We start from the raw sequence: 18,066 nt of genomic DNA on the forward strand, positions 1-18,066 counted from the left end.
TTTTTACCAATCGGTAAAATGCATTGAAAAAGCATGAAATTCCCATAAAATGACCCAGGGGTTTTTAATTTTGGGCCAAAAAATGTGGTTCGTTTCCATCTTAAGTTGAAGATGAGCGTTTCAATAGTTTTTCTTGCCCAATATTGAAACCCAAGGGTCATTTTAAGGGCAATTTCATGCTTTTTCAGATGCATTTTACCGATTGGTAAAAAGTTAAAAACTTTGGCTGCAATCGTGCGCGCATGACACCATGTAATTTTGCAGACCATTTTTGCATATAACACAAAACATCCTAATTCAATGCTAAAAAAATTTTTTTTTTTGAAAATGTTGAAAAAACTTTTATCTTTCAAATGGTGCCTGCCGTTTGCCTCTGGCATTCATACTTATCTTTATTTTAAAGTCCAAACAGGAGGTTCGAAAATCGTCAAAACACGTGAAAATGACGCTACTGCCCCCTTAACTTTAGCAAATGAGCCAAGAGCGATTCTCACGTTTCGGGGTAGTTTTGGCGTCTCCGATTTGCCGAAAGTGAGAAATATCCAATTGAGTTTTTCTGATTATTGGGGTCCTGGATGATACTACATTTATGGCAATGGTATTTATAGTAAAGACCTTGAACTACCTTCCTAAAAACATGAGCCATTAGGTATTCCCGTACGTTTTAGTGGGTTTTTGATCACGGAAATTACGTTACCGGAAGTTACAAAGTGTGAAAATCGGTTTTAAACGGCTGACTCGGGCTTGCTGTGGCTTAAAAGTCGTTCCAGGGCCAAATGATACTCTAAGCCCGACATATAAGCGGAAAATTTTTTCACCTAGTGCTGCTGCAACATTGGGAAAAGGGTGCCACGGAAGTTACAGGTAATTGTTGATACACGCCATTTTATAATGCTCTAGCCCGCTTTGAGACCGTGTACAGCATCTTAGATTTCCGCGACCCATGAAATTATATCCCAGGGACTCCACTTTGATGGCTTGTGTCATGGAAAGTTAAAAGTTTGGCTTAGGGAGAAGTCCAGAGCTGCCTTTTTGAAATTTGTGTAGTGAAATTGAATATACGGTGGACATTTTTCGTTGCAGCATAAGTACCTTTGAAAGAAGTCTGGCGTATTGGTCTTCGGTTGAAATTAGCTCGAGACATGCCAAGCTTCGAATCCCCATCGACAGTTGGGAGCATTTTCGAACCACACCGCCACACTGGGGGGGAAAGTTCGAGTATGTTCTCTTAGGACAATCACGGAAGTTACATTTAGGGTATTCCAAGCGCTACGTAGACCAATCCAACGAACGTGAACTTTTCGAAATGTGTGCGTTTAGTGGGCAATGGACCTCCCTAACATCAGAAACAAACCCCCTGTCGATATCGGCGCTCGTTTGGGCACAGGAGTCAGAAGAAACGAAACTACCCCCAAACGTGAGAATCGCTCCCAAGGAAACCAATGAGCACAACCTCATATTTTTCCGACGAACCGTTTAGAAATGGCACACTTTCAAAGTTGAGCGTTTTTTTTCCCCTTTCCCCTTTTTTTAAACTTTTTGACCCTGTAGGATTGTATTTTTTTCTAACATCCCAACGGTAATGTCCCCTGCCATCCAGGGTCACGTGGTACGAACACCGCGACGCAAAAAAGTAGGAATCGAATGCGCAGCACTCAGCGCCTAGGCCTGGGCGATTAATCGAAAATAATCGCGATTTTTTGTAAAACGGGGATTATTTGAAACCCCCCATTAGTGGTTGAGATCTACCTGCAGAAAACTCGATTTTTTGCCATTTTGTAGGTGTTTTTCGGCTATAAAAACTGAACCAGTTGAGCTAGGATAGTGAAATTTAGCGTGTGCCGAGCCAAGAACATATCTAATGAGCCTGCAAAATCTCAGCCAGATCGGCCGAGCCGTTCAGGAGGAGTACTGTATACACACGACAGACAGACAAACAAACAGACAGAAAAAGTTTTTAAACCCAACTGGAGTAACAGGCTTCGCTAACGCTCAGCCAATTATAGGGGAAATGTCTACGGAGTTTACATAAATTGACGCCTACGGAGTTTCATTTTGAAGCAAATACCTGGATTGCAGCCGTATGAGTTGAAACAGTAGAACGCGCATACACAGCTGACTAAAGGACCACCAAAGCATTGTTTTCATCCACATTTCGAAAGTTTGAGCACGGGGGATCCGTGGCAAATCGGGTACGGAGTTTACTTTAAAAAAAAAAACGCGACCCCCTTTTTAAAATTTTGGGGACCAATCAGGTGCTAGCCATTTGACACACATCCCTCAAACTTGGTGTCTAGAAGTGTTTTTTCATCCGGAATCCATTGCAGCCCTCAGATTGAGGCTGCGACTTACCGTTTGTCTCCTGGAGTCCCAAAACTCGTAACAGTGTACATGTGGTTTTTTGGGCAGTGAAAACGTTGGGAAAAAAGTTAATTCTATGCGGGCACAAAGCTTCAAACTTTTTACTACAGTCAGTGGGATTAAGTTAAAGTATGAAAGTGCCTTAGCAAATAGAGCCGTCGGGAACGATTGTCCTGTGCTCGGTCCTGGTCTCGTTTAGACGAGAGGCGAAAATTTAGTGAACTACGCATCGGAACAGCTACGGAGTTTACATTTGCCCCTTTCCGGAGGCCGCAGCCATCTGAAAACCTCAGAAACTTTCAAACCCAATATGGATCTTTTTGAAGCACTAAAAGCACCATCGCGCAAACCGCGTCTTTGTAAGACGAACCATTTCGTCACAAAGGGGCAGGGACATCAAATTGTTGGCTGAGCGATAGCGAAGCCCGTTACTCCGGGGTTGAAAAGTTTTTTCTGTCTGCGTGTGTGTGGTGTGTCTGTGCGCACTACTCCTCCTGAACGGCTCGGCCGATCTTGCTGAGATTTTGCAGGCTCATTAGATATGTTCTTGGCTCGGCACACGCGAAAATTTTATTATCCTAGCTCAACTGGTTCAGTTTTTAAGCCGAAAAACACCCTAAAAACGGCGAAAAATCGAGTTTTCTGCAAGCAGATCTCGCCTGCCTTGATGGAAAGGGGGGGCTGGGGGGCGGTGACCCCAGCCCCCACAAGTTAAAAAGTTACAAGGGGCAAGATCGTGTAATTTGTAGATGAAACAACTCTATCTAGAATAAAGGGGGGGTTTTGGGGGGGGGAGCCCCCAGTATGCAAGAAATTAGAAGTAACTGACGGTGGGCAAGCATTTCCTGCCGAAGGCAGGCTAGCGCCGCAGGCCAAAGGGAGGTACGCCAGCCGCGGGTTGGAGGAACAGGCAGCGAGATATCGCGAAGCCTGTTACGACAAGATGCGGTCTGGCGTAAACCTACCTTGTTTACCTACCGTAGCAGTCCTTAGCACCGGTAGAAGCCGCGATGCGGTCCCCTTGACCTAGAGGAGCCTTCATCCCCCTCTTCACCTTAAACAATGTAGAAATTTTGGACGTGGCTGATGCAGGTAACCGTCCGCTGACCCCCTGCCACGCGTTCTCTGTTGGAGCAATTTTATTATCTTTAGTCTCACAAAAGTAGCGGACGGACGGACGCACAGCACGTATCATACTGGCCCGTCCCCCCGGTATTTATTTACGATAAATACACGAAAGTAATCTTTCTTCACAATCTACGGAGGAACGCAGTCGGAAGTAAATGGAATTTTTCTTGAGTGTCACAGAGAGAGGCAAGAGAAGGACTGGAGGCTCACCACAATGATCGACAGCCTCCGCCTCCGAGCTTGTTTCTGTTCTTGTTGCTGATTGGGCTGCTTATCGGGTTGCTGCACCGGATTGGGCTGCTTAACGGGTTGCTGCACCGGATTAGGCTGCTTATCGGGTTGCTGCGCCGACGCCCGGAGCCCTCCACTACACGCCAAACCGCACAGCAGCAGCCTGGCCGCCGCGTTCTCCGCGGGCCGCATCTCGCCAGTCCACGCCGCGACGCCCCCTACAGCGCCCAGCACGGTCCATGACGTCGAGGGGTCGAATACGTCATTCGTCAGCTGGGCGGCGCTCTGGGACAGTTCTGCTGGACACGAAAGAAAGGGATGCTAGCTGCTGCAGGCTGATTCCGAACATAGTTTCTCGTCGCTGAACAATAACGGCGTGAACACAATTTCACACACAACTGTATATTGTGTTTACGCCGGTTTTTTTCGATTAGGAAGATAGTTGAGACCTAAATGAAAGATTTGGTCCGGAGAGGCATCGTGAATTTCGCCTTGATCGTTCATTGAAAGACCTTAAAATTTAACCTTAAGGGTGCGAGCGAGGGAGAAGGAGTGAGTAAACGCTTTGCGCGACCGCTTGGTTGATAAGTGATTCCATATCTAGGGAGCACAAGATTTTTTTTGGCGTCACTGATCTGGACCAGAATTTTACCACATGTACCCCTAGGGTAGAGAAAGATGCCCACAAATTTTGACGGTCCTAGGTCGACTCAGTCCGGAGCAGAGGACCTTAGTGTGTTTTGCGACTTTTTGGTAAAAGTCAATTCTGAAGGTGCAAATCGATGGGAAGGGCTTGACCTAGGGACTTGAAAATTTTACCAGGTCTTCGGAGGTATAAGGACAACATTTCAGAATTTTTTCAAGAATTTAGAAAAAACTTTTACTTTTTGAAAAAAGTTGGACTTTAATTTTTTTTCTAGATCTCAAAAAGAAGGTACTCATCAGACCACTGTCTATCTTGGGATCATAGCTTATCCCATTCTTATATACCCATGCTACAAATGAGCCATTTCTCTGCTAAAGTCTTTCAGACTACGGAGTGAAATTTACGCTTTCTTCCATAGCTCCCAAACCATGTCTGTGCCCAGGCTGAAATTTTGTACAGTTACTAGGACCAAAAGGTACTTTCTCAAAAAATTTCAATTTTTTTCAAAAATACGTTTTTGAGATCTAGAAAAAAAAGTTCAACTTTTTTCAAAAAGTAAAAGTTTTTCAAAATTCTTGAAAAAATTCTTAAATGTTGTCCTCATACCCCCGAAGACCTGGTAAAATTTTCAAGTCCCTAGGTCAAGCCCTTCCCATCGATTTGCACCTTCAAAGTTGACTTTTACCAAAAAGTCGCAAAACACACTAAGGCCCACTGCTCCGGACTGAGTCGACCTAGGACCTTCAAAATTTGTGGGCATCTTTCTCTACCCTAGGGGTACACGTGGTAAAACTTTGGTCCAGATTGGTGACACCAAAAAAAATCTTGTGCTCCCTAGATATGGAATCACTCTGATGGGAAAACTTGGGCGTCACCAACCGTTAACGCTCTGCACCGCGACCGCGGCTTGCGTGGCCTGCTCCCAGACCGACGCCTCCGCCCCCACCGCGTCCAGCAGCCGGTTCCTCGCTGAGGCCAGACGAACCCGCTCCTGCTTCAGCAGATCGCTGCAGTCCTGCGCCTGCCTGTTCACGGCCTCCTCGTCCAGCACGCCGGCCAGCGCGGCCAGGGCCTCCTCGCCCTCGTGCAGCTCGCTCAGCAGCGACTCTGACGCCTTGGTGCGCTGAGCCGTGACGCTGCGGATGTCGTGCCGGTCCACGCAGTGCCCGGTCGCCTCCTTCTCGCAGCTGATACACCAGAAGCGGACAGGCGGAAGCAGAGAAGACGCTGCAACACTGGACAACATACCTGCTCCATCACTTTTCTTTCACACTTAAAATTAGAAAAGACGCCGTTGAAAAATATGTGGACGGTTTTGCACGTGTTAACAGTGTGTCTTTGGTGGCCTTCCCCGCCGGCACACTCTCAGCACGGTACTGACTTTTTCTTCATTTTGTCAGAACTTAAGCAAGTAATTTGTGCAACCATAATACATACTTTTTCCTTCTTTCAAGAAATACGGAAATATTAAATAATGTACTGACAATTTGGTTTTGTACATAATTTTACAAAGGAAATTAGTCATGAGTACTTAGAAAATACTAAGTATTATTGTTGCTTATACGAATACTTAATTAATGAGTAAAAATTCAGCAACGTGCTGAGACTGTGCGTTTGCGGTCGGCGCTTCTTCGAAATAACCTCAAAACTTACGTGAGGAGCTTGTAGTTGTCCGATAAATTGTCAAGCTGGAACACCTGCAGTCAAAAGAAGACGAAGAATTACTACCACGAAGAGTTGGCTCTCATGTGAAGCAGAATGAACATTAAACGCCTTCATTCAACAAATGTGATGTCATAAATCCATGTGGCAGAAGAAGAGGACAACTGAAATTTCATCAGTTTTCAGGAGATACATTTAACTGTTTGCAGGGTTAACTAAATCCAAACAAATAAATCATGCAGAAGGATATTAATAAGAAAGCATGATTAGTAACTGAAAATTTTCTTAGACGTAAGATCACTTCGTAGACGGTTTGAGTGATTTAAATATTTCGTTGCAATGGACTACGGAACCACGTTTACTTAGTTCTCCCAAATGAGGTAGAATTTGGAGACAATTCAACTGGAGCTGAGGTCTGCGTTAAGTCTACAGTGCTGTCGTACATTTTTGGAGTTACCTCTTTTTTTCCAACTCGAGGTTCTGAAATAAACGGGGGTTTAAGTTGAGTTAACTCTTTATACATTAGAGTCATAAAAACACAAGTTGAGCTATCTTCTTTTGCCGTTTTGTTGTGCAACGGGGTCATGTGGAATCTGGTTCAGTTATTTTCCAATAATAATTGATCCAGAAAGCGGATGAATGGAATAACTTGACTTATATGCAAACTGAGCTAATTTATTGGCTGAGCGATAGCAAAGCCCGTTACTCGAGTGCGGCTAAAATTAAATTTCTGTCTGTCTGTGTGTGTGTTCACTACTCCTCCTAAACGGCTCGGCCGATTTTGCAGGGTCATTAGGCATGGCATGTCCTTGGCTATCATCATCATCGCCACAAACCAAAATTCAGCTTTCTAACTCAATCTATTTGGTCATATTAACTGAAAAACACTTAGAAAACGGCAGAAAAAAGACAGGTACTTTCAACTTTAGGTCGAGTCTCGTATCATTTCCTGTGTTTATGAGGGTGCTAATGACGAAACTAGAAGCCATCCTGACCCCCGACCCACAGTTAAGTCCCATCAGTGTAGATTTTGATCGCCAAATGCTATTTTTTGAGGGGATCACGCCCATTTCTACTGTTTGTCTCGGAACAGCCTGCCGAAGGCCAAGGTAGGTGTATACGCCAGGCGTGGATTGTCGCAACTGGCGCAGCATCGCGAAGCCTGTTACAACAAGATACGGCCTGGCGTACACCTACCTTGTTATTGTGCCTCAGGATGGCTTTCATCATTACACCAAATTATTTGATTTAATTAATTAATTCCAAGCTGCCTAGGAGAAAACCCACGTAGATCTTCTGATATTTTTTGGTATCCTTTTTGGATATAACTCAACTTGCCCTGGTTGCGGTCTTACTTTCATCAGAAAATGGAGATAACTCAACCAGAGTCCACATGACTTCATTGCACAAAATTGAAAAAGGAGATAACTCAACTTGTATTTATATGACTTACATGAGAAAGAGTTAACTTAAACCACCCTTAAGTTTTGAACACGAGTTCCAAAAAGAGAGGTAACTCCTAAATAATGTTCCTGAGCACTATTAAAGACTTTACTGATACCTCAGCTCCACTTGAATAGTCTCCGAATTCCACCTTGTTTGGGAGAACTAAGTGAACATAGTTCCGTAATCCATACTAACGTAAAGATTTAAATCACAGCAACCGTCAACGGAGTGACTAAGGAAAATTTTCACCATGCTTTCTTGACTAATATCCATCTGCATGATTCATTTGTTTTGCTTAGTTTACTCTGCAAACAGGTAAATGTTTCTCTTTGAAAAAATATGAAAATTGAGTTGCGTCCTCCCTCCACTTCATGGACTAATTCCATGCAAGCATTGATGCGCTGTCGGAGAGAAAAGAAACATGACCACCACACTGTTTGAGGCTGGGCCTTACCTTCTTGTCGACGGGGCACTGCTTGGCCGGCAGCTGCCTCAGGCACGAGATGCAGTACGTGTGGCCGCAGGGAAGGACCTTGGGGCGGCGCTCCTCCGAGTCGAAGTGCTGCATGCACACGTCGCACTCCATCTGCAACAATGACGAACGGTGCAATACTTGCATTCAAGCCGCCGCTCTATCCAAAGCGGAACCGGAAAGAAGAACCATGTCGTCCGAACCGTGCCCAGGGAGAACAAAAAAGTCCAAATTATGTCAATATGACCTCAAAATGAGCCATCTTTGGTCAAAATTTGGTCCATTTTGATGTCCAAATCACATCATTTGATGTCAGTTTGATTTGATTTTGACTACCTGTTCTCCTTGGGTGACAGCATCAGCCACGTTGGAGGGTCGGTTCGGGAACTCCTCTTTCTTTGTGGTTCTCGTTTGAATTTTTCGATAGAGCGGAGTCGCACGGTAAATTTAGGGAGGAGGCGCTGGAAATCGGACACTGGCGCGGTAAATGGTGGCCGCGGGGTGACGCGTTTTCGTCTGCATTAAAGGCGAGGGGGGAACAGCTTCCCACATTCATGGTACAAAATTTGACCACATTCCACGTTCAGGTGGCAAAAACGCCTGTAAATAGGCAACATGTGTGGCAAAAACGCCTCAAAGTAGGCAACATGTGTGGCAAAACGCCAGAAATCTTGCACATTCACACAATCATTGTACACGAAATTTTTCAGTGGGTCACCCCGCGATTAAAGGCAACCCCTGTAGGGAACCTTCCCTACACGACCGCGTTGAAGGCCTGCACTGTCAGAAAACTCCGTAAAAATACGGAAATTTAACGGAGACTGTCCATTTTTTTTAACGGAGATCTCCGTTTTTTTTTTGAATAATGGATTTTCTCCGTAAAAATATGGAAGTTATGTATATAAATGAAATAGAAGCCTTACTTATCAAAAAGAACAGACTAACTCACGTTATCGATGGGTTGGGTGACCAACTGATTAGGTGTTCCAAGAGTGCGCCTTCCTTAAAGCGACCTCGCCTTTGGGTTTTCCCTCCATTTAGCCGATCCTTATGGCATGGGGTCAAGTGGATCTTCAAACAGTTTTGGAGAATATCACTTTCGTCTAAAAGGACATTGTTTGCATTAACATTGAAGGTGGAAGGAAGTAAACCGTTAAAATGCGTTTATTTCTGCAAAAATGCGGTTTATCTCCGTAAAAATATAGAAAATCTCCGTAAAAATATGGAAAAATTTACGGAGCCTCCATTCCCAAAATTAGAGTAACTTTCTCCGTAATTTTACGGACTTTTTTTCTGACAGTGTGGTGGGTTGCCTATCTATCGGGCGCTTCGACGCCAGAGATAAACGAACTCTGAACTCTGTTCTCATCGACAGAGCGTCAGCGCCCCGCACGAACGGCGCCAGCGCGCCTCCACAAACCCCAACAACGGCTCCAGCCGGGCGACGAAAAAGACGGACTCCACTCAGCTCCGTCCCACCATGACACCAAGCCGCGCGTCTCTGCCCCTCGCCGTCGTCCTGCTCGCCGGCGGAGCCCTGGCGCTGACGGCGTACGACCGCAGCAACGTGACCAACTTGGCCAGAATATCCCTGAAGGACGCCGGCGCGTCGCGTGCCCACCTGCAAGCCAACTCGCTTATGCATGGGAATGAGGAGGCATTGCACTTCATGTGCAATGCTTTTGTATTGCACCAATTGACGCTATACTCAAAGCGTTTGGATTCTCAGTGTTACTTGAAAAATAAAGGCCTTTTCAAATCTTTCCCGCCGGGCCTCTTAACCCCTAGTCTTACCTCACACTACTTTTATTACTAAGGGCAACGGCCCATAGCAAATGGGGGCGTGTCACGACGAAATAAGACGATCGGAATGCAGTGCATTTTTCTTCCAAACGAATTTTGAAGTTTTTTTTTGGGGGGGGGGTGAAGATTTAAAGGGAGGTTTGGAGCTTAAAGGGAGGGAGTTCAGAAGGCTTGCTACACCGTCCTCAAAACGTTTGGGCGCCACTGCAACTCACCCCCTCGAGCAGCAGGCCAGCGCCGAGAAGTTCAACCAGCCGACGGCACCGCCCGCGCCACCCGCACACGGTGCCCGCCCGTTGACCTACCTGAAGGTCCCCACCAACGACTTCGTGTAGACCGCGTGGCTGCCCCGCACGAAGCAGCAACGACCTCCCTGCACCAACGCCGAAGGCCAACTGTCAACGGCGAAGGCCCAGCGCCCCGCGAGCACGGCCGTCAGTGCAAGGTCAGCACCGCACCGGCCGCCGGAAGCTCCGTCAGCAGAGTAGGTGGCCTCCAAGATCCCCCCCCCCCCCTACACTGTAAATATTTTAAATATTCGTGATAAAATGTAGATTATGTAAATATTACCAAGGGTAGGTCACCTGGCTATAGGTCCGGTGAACCCTTGCCCTCGCAGACCGCAATGCAAAAAAATTAGTGTCGGATACGGAGCATGCTACGGCGTCCCGTATACCCCCTGTAGGTGATACGGACATCTGCCGTACCACTCCTCCCATAAGAGCCTGTGCTTTGTAAAGCGTGGTACGGAAATTTAACGGAAAATGTACCGCTAATTTTACACCGGAGGTTGCCGTTTCGGTTTTCCGTTTGTGAAATAGTCCAAAATGCTGTACGGACCGTAGGGTAATTCCACGGAAGCGAATAACACTTTTTCGGCGCGACCTCACCGATTTCGCTCAAACTCGGTGAATCGATTCTTACTAGTGCCCTTTGGATCCCTGCAAAATATTAGCACTTTATCTCAAGCCGTTTCCGTGATATAAGCATTTGTAAATTTTACAACTGGCTGAAATATCTCGGCCAATTTTAAAGCTACATAAAAACCGAGTACACCGTTGGAAAGAGCACAAAAAAATGAATCAAATCAAGTCTTAAAACGTCCCTTAAGGTCCATGAACATTTTATCATTTTCTCTCAAACTGAAAAAATCGGTTTTTGCTATACCCAAAATACCTCATCTTCGATTTGCTTCAAGCTTGGTGGGAGGGCTCCTCAGACCATCTACTTTAATGCCCTAAAATATTGGGAATCTTTTTTGCCTCGTTCGCCGTCCACAGGGCCCAACGTGTGTCGGTGCACCCAAAAAACAGCAAAAAACAGCCGAAAAATTGACCTTTGGCCACCGTTGCCTCTCCTGGTTGTTTGAATTGCGCGCCAACAGTTGCGTGGTTGCCAATTTTTCATACTCCAACCCATTCCGCCACCTTGTTTTGATTCGCTTTCGTGAAGAGGTTAGTGGGATTCGTTGCACAGCAACGGATTCAAGAGTTTCATTACTTTTAATTCATGACAACTTGCAGTGCTACCTGCAAAACAGCCGGACCACTGATTGTGGTCCAGAGCTGGTGCCGACCGAAGAGCTTAGTAATTCTTTGACGGAACTAATTCGAAGGAGAAGTGGTCTCTGTCAGAATATAGAAAAAGTGTGTGTGAGACACTTTATGGAACACTTTAACCTCTGAAAGATTCTTAGACACACATTTCCTGTGTCTATGAAATGGATCAACACATTTTCTTTTGCGAAGGGGAAATACTACAATTTCTTTAAAGTGTTTGACACAAACTTCGTCTATACTCTGACAGAGACCACTTCTTCTTCGAATCAGTTCCATGACAGAATCAGTTCTTCGGCCGGCACCAGCTCCGGACCACAATCAGTGGTCCGGCTGTTTTGCGGGTAGCACTGCATGCCCGAGAGAAAATTATAGGCTGCAGATTGGCTGCAGGCTGGCTCCCTCCAGGTTGCTTACAACGCGCGGATGGAACTCGGATGGCTGCAGACATTGGCTGTATTCGGACATACGTCAGCCAAAATACAGCCATCCGCAGCCGGTGCAGCGTCTCTGGCTGCACCTGCCAGCCACTGAAGTGTCCCTTTGGAGCCCAGTCAGCGCTGCTCTAGGCTGCACCCCGTAGCCTTCAGGATGCGCCAGACAGCCTTCCTTCGCGAGCCACGCTGCCTCCAGCAGCCACGAGGCTGCGAGGCACTGCTCTAGACTGCACCCCGCAGCCTTCAGGATGCCCCAGGCAGCCTTCCTTCGCCCGGGCCACGCTGTCCCCGGAAGCCTAGAGGCTGTGAGGCGCTGCTGTAGACTGCACCCCGCAGCCTTCAGGATGCTCCGGGCAGCCTTCTTTCGCCCGGCCCACGCTGCCCCCGCAGCTATGAAGCTGCGGGTCAGAGCCACATCTCGGCCGCATCCTGCAGCCTCGTGGATGCCATCGGCAGCATCCAATCGCTACTAGGCTTCACTCCTTAGTTCATGAAGGTCTCCATGAGGACCTTTGAGGGTCCCTGTTACGCCCTTTGAAGTTCTATGGAGCCCTTTGAAGGTTTTCTAGGGTCAGAACACCGTTCCGGATCCAAATTTGATAAGTAATTTCATGTAGGACTTACCGTTCCCGAGATATCAAAGATAGCAAAAAAGTTTCCCGATTTTTACGAAACTTGCATGGTTTATGTATGTTAACGTATTCAACTCAAATATCAGCATTCCACGCACCCAGTCTATTTTTTTCTATTTTTTATAGCCCTTTAATCAAGGAATACGACCGTTGCCTGAATACCGCCAGCATCCACGTAGCCTACAGGCATTGCAGCCTACATGGCTGTTTAGTCCTGCCGTAGCCCGGCTGCATCCGGCAGCCAACACGCTGCGACGCGCAGCCTACAGCCATTGCAGCCTGCGTGGCTGTAAAGTGCAGCCGCGGCCAGGCTGCCGCAGGCAGCCAGCACGCTGCGACGCGCAGTGCGCAGCCTACAGCCATTGCAGCCCGCGTGGCGTAAAATCCAGCCGCGGCCCGGCTGCCGCCAGCAGCAACACGCTGCGACGCGCAGCCTACAGCCATGGCAGCCTACATAGCTGTAAAGTCAAGCCGCGGCCCGGCTGGCACCAGCAGCCAACACGCTGCGACGCGCAGCCTGCAGCCACTGCAGCCTACGTGGCTGTAAAGTGCAGCCGGGGCCCGGCTGGCGCCAGAAGCCAACACGCTGCGACGCGCGGCCCACAGCCATTGCAGCCTACATGGCTGTAACGTCTACGCGGCAGGGCTGGCGCCAGCAGCCAACACGCTGCGACGCACAGCCTACAGCCACTGCAGCTAAGTTGGCTGTGCGTGGCAGCGTTAATACGCTGCTTAGGGCAGCCAAAAGGCTTCTGTGCGCAGCTTCTGAAGCGTTTCACAGCCAAAGCGCTCCGTGAAACAGCCAGACCAGCCACTGCAGCGTGCATGGCTGCAAGTCCAGGACGTCGCTATGGCTGCGACATGGCTGCAACGCAGCCACGGCAGCCATGCATACAGCCAAAAAACGGTCCATACAGCCATGCGTCAGCCGTGCGTCAGCCTTTCTGCAGCCTTCTATTTTTACTCGGGTGTTGTCATGAATTAAAAGTAATGAAACTCTTGAATCCGTTGCTGTGTAACGAACCCCTCTAACCTCTTCACGAAAGCGAATCAAAACAAGGTGGCGGAACGGGTTGGAGTATGAATAACAGGAAAAGTAGCGCGAGGAGGTAAACACTCGTGTAATACCCTGTACAAGCTGTCCTGTAATACCCTGTAATACTCTGTAATACTCTGTAATACCCTGCAATACCCAGTAATACCCCGTAATACCCCGTAATGCCCTGTAATACGCGCGTAATACCCCCAATGGACCCTGTGAAATAACCTCCCCACAATGACCTCCTGTATAATTGGTACAGAATTTTTCATTATCACCCACACTTTTTCGTGTATTACGGGTGAATTACGTGTATTTCGGTTGTATTACGCGTATTACGGGTATTACGGGTGCATTACGCGTATTACGTGTGCATTACGCGTATTACTGTTGTATTACGCGTATTACTGTTGTATTACGCGTATGACGGGTACGTTTTTTTTACATAGAAACTGTTCCGTTGATATTCCATGAGCACCGTAATACACCCGTAATACACCCGTAATACACCCGTAATACACCCGTAATACACCTGTAATACCCGCAATACACTTGTAATACCCGTAATGCACATGTAATACCCGTAATACACACGTAATACCCGTAATACGCGTAATAGGGAGTAGTCTGTACACCAAAACCCCGAGTGTTTACCCCCTCGAAGTAGCGATATACATCAACTTTGGCCCGTCCCGTGCATTAACAAATGTGTGAATTTCGCCTTTGTTTAACCGTGACGGCTTTGAACTGGAGTCTGGGGTCAAAATAGATGTTATTTTCGTCATCAACACCCTCAAAAACATAAGAAACAATGCACAAACTCGAATAAAAAGAATGTTCAAAATATACCCCACTGGGATTTGAACCCGGGTCCAAACTTCTCCGATTCGCTTGAAACTGGCACCGTTGGTTTTGTTTCGTCGCCCCGATTCCAAAAATACCCCTACATGCCCTGCTAGCCGTATCCGTTGCCGAAATCCTCCTCGACCCCATGTAGACCGTGATGCACCTGCAGCAGCACCCCCGGGGCTCGGATCGGATTTGCTGCCACCGGGCGGTTCTAAGGGTCACCCAAGGAGGCTGCATACCAAATTTGGTCAAGATCGGACCACGGGAAGTCCTCGGACGAACGAACGAACGGACGGACGAACGAACGGACGCACAGCATGCATCATACTATATGCCCGTCCCTCCGTCATTTTTTTACAAAAAATAAACGGGACGGGCCAAAAATTGGCAACCACGCAACTGTTGGCGCGCAATTCAAACAACCAGGAGAGGCAACGGTGGCCAAAGGTCAATTTTTCGGCTGTTTTTTGCTGTTTTTTGGGTGCACCGACACACGTTGGGCCCTGTGGACGGCGAACGAGGCAAAAAAGATTCCCAATATTTTAGGGCATTAAAGTAGATGGTCTGAGGAGCCTTCCCACCAAGTTTGAAGCAAATCGAAGATGAGGTATTTTGGGTATAGCAAAAACCGATTTTTTCAGTTTGAGAGAAAATGATAAAATGTTCATGGACCTTAAGGGACGTTTTAAGACTTGATTTGATTCATTTTTTTGTGCTCTTTCCAACGGTGTACTCGGTTTTTATGTAGCTTTAAAATTGGCCGAGATATTTCAGCTTTTTGAAAAAAGTGTAACTTTTTTCAAAAAAAACGTTAACGCTAACGCTAACGTGAAAGCAGATGATACTAATGAGAATGTTTTTTAAATGTGTGGTGGTTTTTTTCGCCACGATGAGTAGAAAAATTTGCCGATGACGAATGTGACATTTTGTGAATTAATTTGGAAGAGTAAATACGCGGAACTCTTCATTTGACAAATTTCTTACGCATATAATTCACGAAAATGTCAATTTTATTTTAACTTTTGGATATCCTAACGTGCCATTGTTTTTTGTTAAACATGTTCGCAATGTCAGTGGGACACTCATATGTCGGCTACCACTTGTGTTGGGTATCATTTTCGTTGTTTCAAAGCGAGGATGCACAATTTGGTGGCTAATCACATGAATACTCAACACCCGTAGTTGTTTTCGGTACTGGGGCGGGATGCCTCGCCGGACGCAGCGTGCCAGCCACATCTCCAAGCAGGGCCGGCCGGCCGCGGCCTGCGACACCCGAACCCGAGACGCTCAAGATAAGCAAGCATGAGTGGCGTGCCGCTTCTCGTGAGGGGCAGGGATTTTGGGGGGGGGGGCTGCACTATGCGTTCTACGCACTCAAGGTTCAAGTGGATGTGTGTGTGTGTGGACTGTCACTCTACCAAAAACGTTAACGCTAACGCTAACGTGAAAGCAGATGATACTTATGAGAATGTTTATTGAAATGTATGAATGTGACATTTTGTCAATTTCTTTCAAAGAGTAAACACTCGGAACTCTTTTTTTGACAAATTTCTTACGCATGGTAATTCATGAAAATGCCAATTTTAGTATAACTTTTGAATATCCTAACGTGCCATTGTTTTGTGTTAAACATGTTCGCAATGACGGCGGGACACTCATATGTCCGATACCACTTGTGTTGGGTATCATTTTCGTTGTTTCAACGCGAGGATGCACAATTTGGTGGCTAATCACATAAATACTCAACACCCGTAAAAGTTGTGTTCGGTACTAGGGCAAGGCGCCTTGCGGTACGCGGCGTGTCAGCCTCATCTCCAAGCGGGGCCGGCCGGCTGGCGCGCCACCCGAACCCGACCTCAAGATAGATAAGCAAGAGTGGCGCACACTGCCGACTGCCGACGCGCCGCTTCTCGAGAGGGGCAGGGGTTCGGGGGGGCGCTGCACTATGCGTTCTACGCACTCAAGGTTCAAGTGTATGTGTGTGTGTGTGTGTGTGTGTGTGTGTGTGTGGACTGCTGCGGGGTGCGGCGGGACATGGCCTCTCGGCAGGGGAAGGGGCGCGGGGGGCAGAGCTGCGCGTTGCGTGCTAGCAGCGTCTCGTAACGAGAGGGGGGCGGGGGCGGGGCGGCACTGCGCAACGCGAGGGGCGCACTTCATGAGTACTGGAGTACTCATGGACTAGTACTAGAGTACTAGAGGTGTCGAGGTTATACGCCGCGCGCGCAACCCGAGTCCCCGCAGCCGCGCTGATTCATGAGCGGGGCGCGGCGCGGCACGCCCCGCCGCCCTCCGCTCATAATCTTCTAGACAGGCCAGCCAGGCAACCGCTGCTGCCTGGCCAGCCGGAAACTCGGTACTCTCCACTGGAGTACAAGCATGCTGATACGTGAACGTATCACCTGCTAAAAAGAACGTGCAAGAGCACAAATTGTCATTGTCAGTCACAATATAACATCTGCCACAGACAGATGAGACGATACGGGGCGCGCGCAACCCGCAGCCTCCACAGCCGCCGCCACAAGAAAACCGCGGCAAGCCGCGGCCGCGGGCCCTCCACTCAGAATCTTCTTGCCTAGCCAGCTAGTCGCTCGGCCTGCCCCCACGAGAGTACAAGCGCCCTGACACATTTACAGTTTCAATTTCTATTTCACTGGTAAAACTAAAGCGTAGCATTACGCCCTTCTTGAATCGTTCAAGAGCTCATGCGCTCCTTTCCTCCTATCTAAATGCATGAGGAAAAAGGGGGGGGGGGGAATCATCTTGAAGCGTAGTTGTGCGCTTCAAAGGTGTAAAGTCTTGAAGCGTAAAACTACGCTTTAGTTTTACCAGTGTTTTTTTTGAGTCTAGCTGTGAACATAAATCGAGAGGTCCCACTCAAAAGATCTTATCTGGGCATTCCCCACACTGGTGAAACAAAGGCATAAAATTATGCCCTTAAAGGGCGTAAACGATTTACGCCCCTTAAAGGGCATAAATCGTTAATGCTTTGGGAGGGGATTAAAATTTGCTGAAATTTCGCATACCATTACGCCCTTCCAAGGGCATAACGATTTATGCCCTTGCAAGGGCTAAAAGAGCATTTATGCCCTAAAGGGCGTAATTTTTATGCCTTTGTTTTACCAGTGCAAAGGGAATGTTATTTTAAACGCAGGTGAGTTTGATCATTTGATACAGCTACAAATCAACATAATCTGTGATTTAATTTACTTCAATCTGAAGGTGAGAGATCAAAGGGACCACTAGTGCCTGTAGGAATATGTTCTGCTCACTCTCGTATCCGTCCCAAATGGTCAAACGGAGTGAAATTCGCCTGCGTTTACAAGAAGATTCTCTTGGGGGCAGTGGCACCGAAAGCACCGGGTCAGAGGGTCAGCCAACCCCCCAGTTTTCGAGCTGCCCCGGGCCAATCCCCTGCGAGGTAGGCAACATGCAATACCTTGACCCCCAAACTTGTTTGACGTTCCAACGCGCTTGCTTGGGGGGGGGGGGGACGCCCAGATAAGATCTTTTGAATGGGACGCCTCGAAATGTATCATCTGCTGCAAAGCCCATTTGGGTCTGCGCGCGTGCGTTGAGTCCTACAGGTGTATAGGACTCTATGCGCGTAAGGAGAGATAGCGGCGGCGGCGTGGAGTGTCCGGGGGGGGGGGGGGGGGGGGGGGACGCGGCGCAGGCGCAGCGGCGCGCCGGGCCGCGCAACCCACCACGCAGCAGGCAGGCCAGGCAAGGCAGGCTGGCAGCAGGCGGGGCACGGCACGCTGCTAGCTAGCTAGGCAGGCAAGGCAAGGCAGCAGTCTCGTCTCG

The 18,066-nt window shown here is 47.9% G+C and overlaps 1 protein-coding gene across 5 annotated transcripts; it reads right to left on the reverse strand.

The window, feature by feature from the left end:
• Window positions 1-3,331: 3,331 nt before the first annotated feature.
• LOC117654237 lies at window positions 3,332-10,381 on the reverse strand. Of its 5 annotated transcripts, XM_034400540.1 has the most exons (7): window positions 10,055-10,168; window positions 9,367-9,567; window positions 7,929-8,060; window positions 6,020-6,063; window positions 5,246-5,601; window positions 3,701-4,016; window positions 3,332-3,490 (listed from the first exon to the last, which is right to left on the reverse strand). In XM_034400540.1, exons 3-7 carry the CDS (start codon window positions 8,058-8,060, stop codon window positions 3,412-3,414), a joined length of 927 nt encoding a protein of 308 aa, XP_034256431.1. In that variant the 5' UTR covers window positions 9,367-9,567; window positions 10,055-10,168; the 3' UTR covers window positions 3,332-3,411. The 5 variants fall into 5 exon arrangements, with proteins under 5 accessions (XP_034256431.1, XP_034256434.1, XP_034256435.1 ...); XM_034400543.1 differs by lacking the exons at window positions 9,367-9,567; window positions 10,055-10,168 and adding an exon at window positions 10,334-10,381; XM_034400544.1 differs by lacking the exon at window positions 9,367-9,567 and having other exon boundaries at window positions 5,246-5,578; window positions 6,021-6,063; window positions 10,055-10,171.
• Between the last annotated feature and the right edge of the window lie 7,685 nt (window positions 10,382-18,066).

The sequence above is a fragment of the Thrips palmi genome, unplaced genomic scaffold, assembly GCF_012932325.1.
Source record: "Thrips palmi isolate BJ-2018 unplaced genomic scaffold, TpBJ-2018v1 HiC_scaffold_10, whole genome shotgun sequence".
Taxonomy (NCBI): domain Eukaryota; kingdom Metazoa; phylum Arthropoda; class Insecta; order Thysanoptera; family Thripidae; genus Thrips; species Thrips palmi.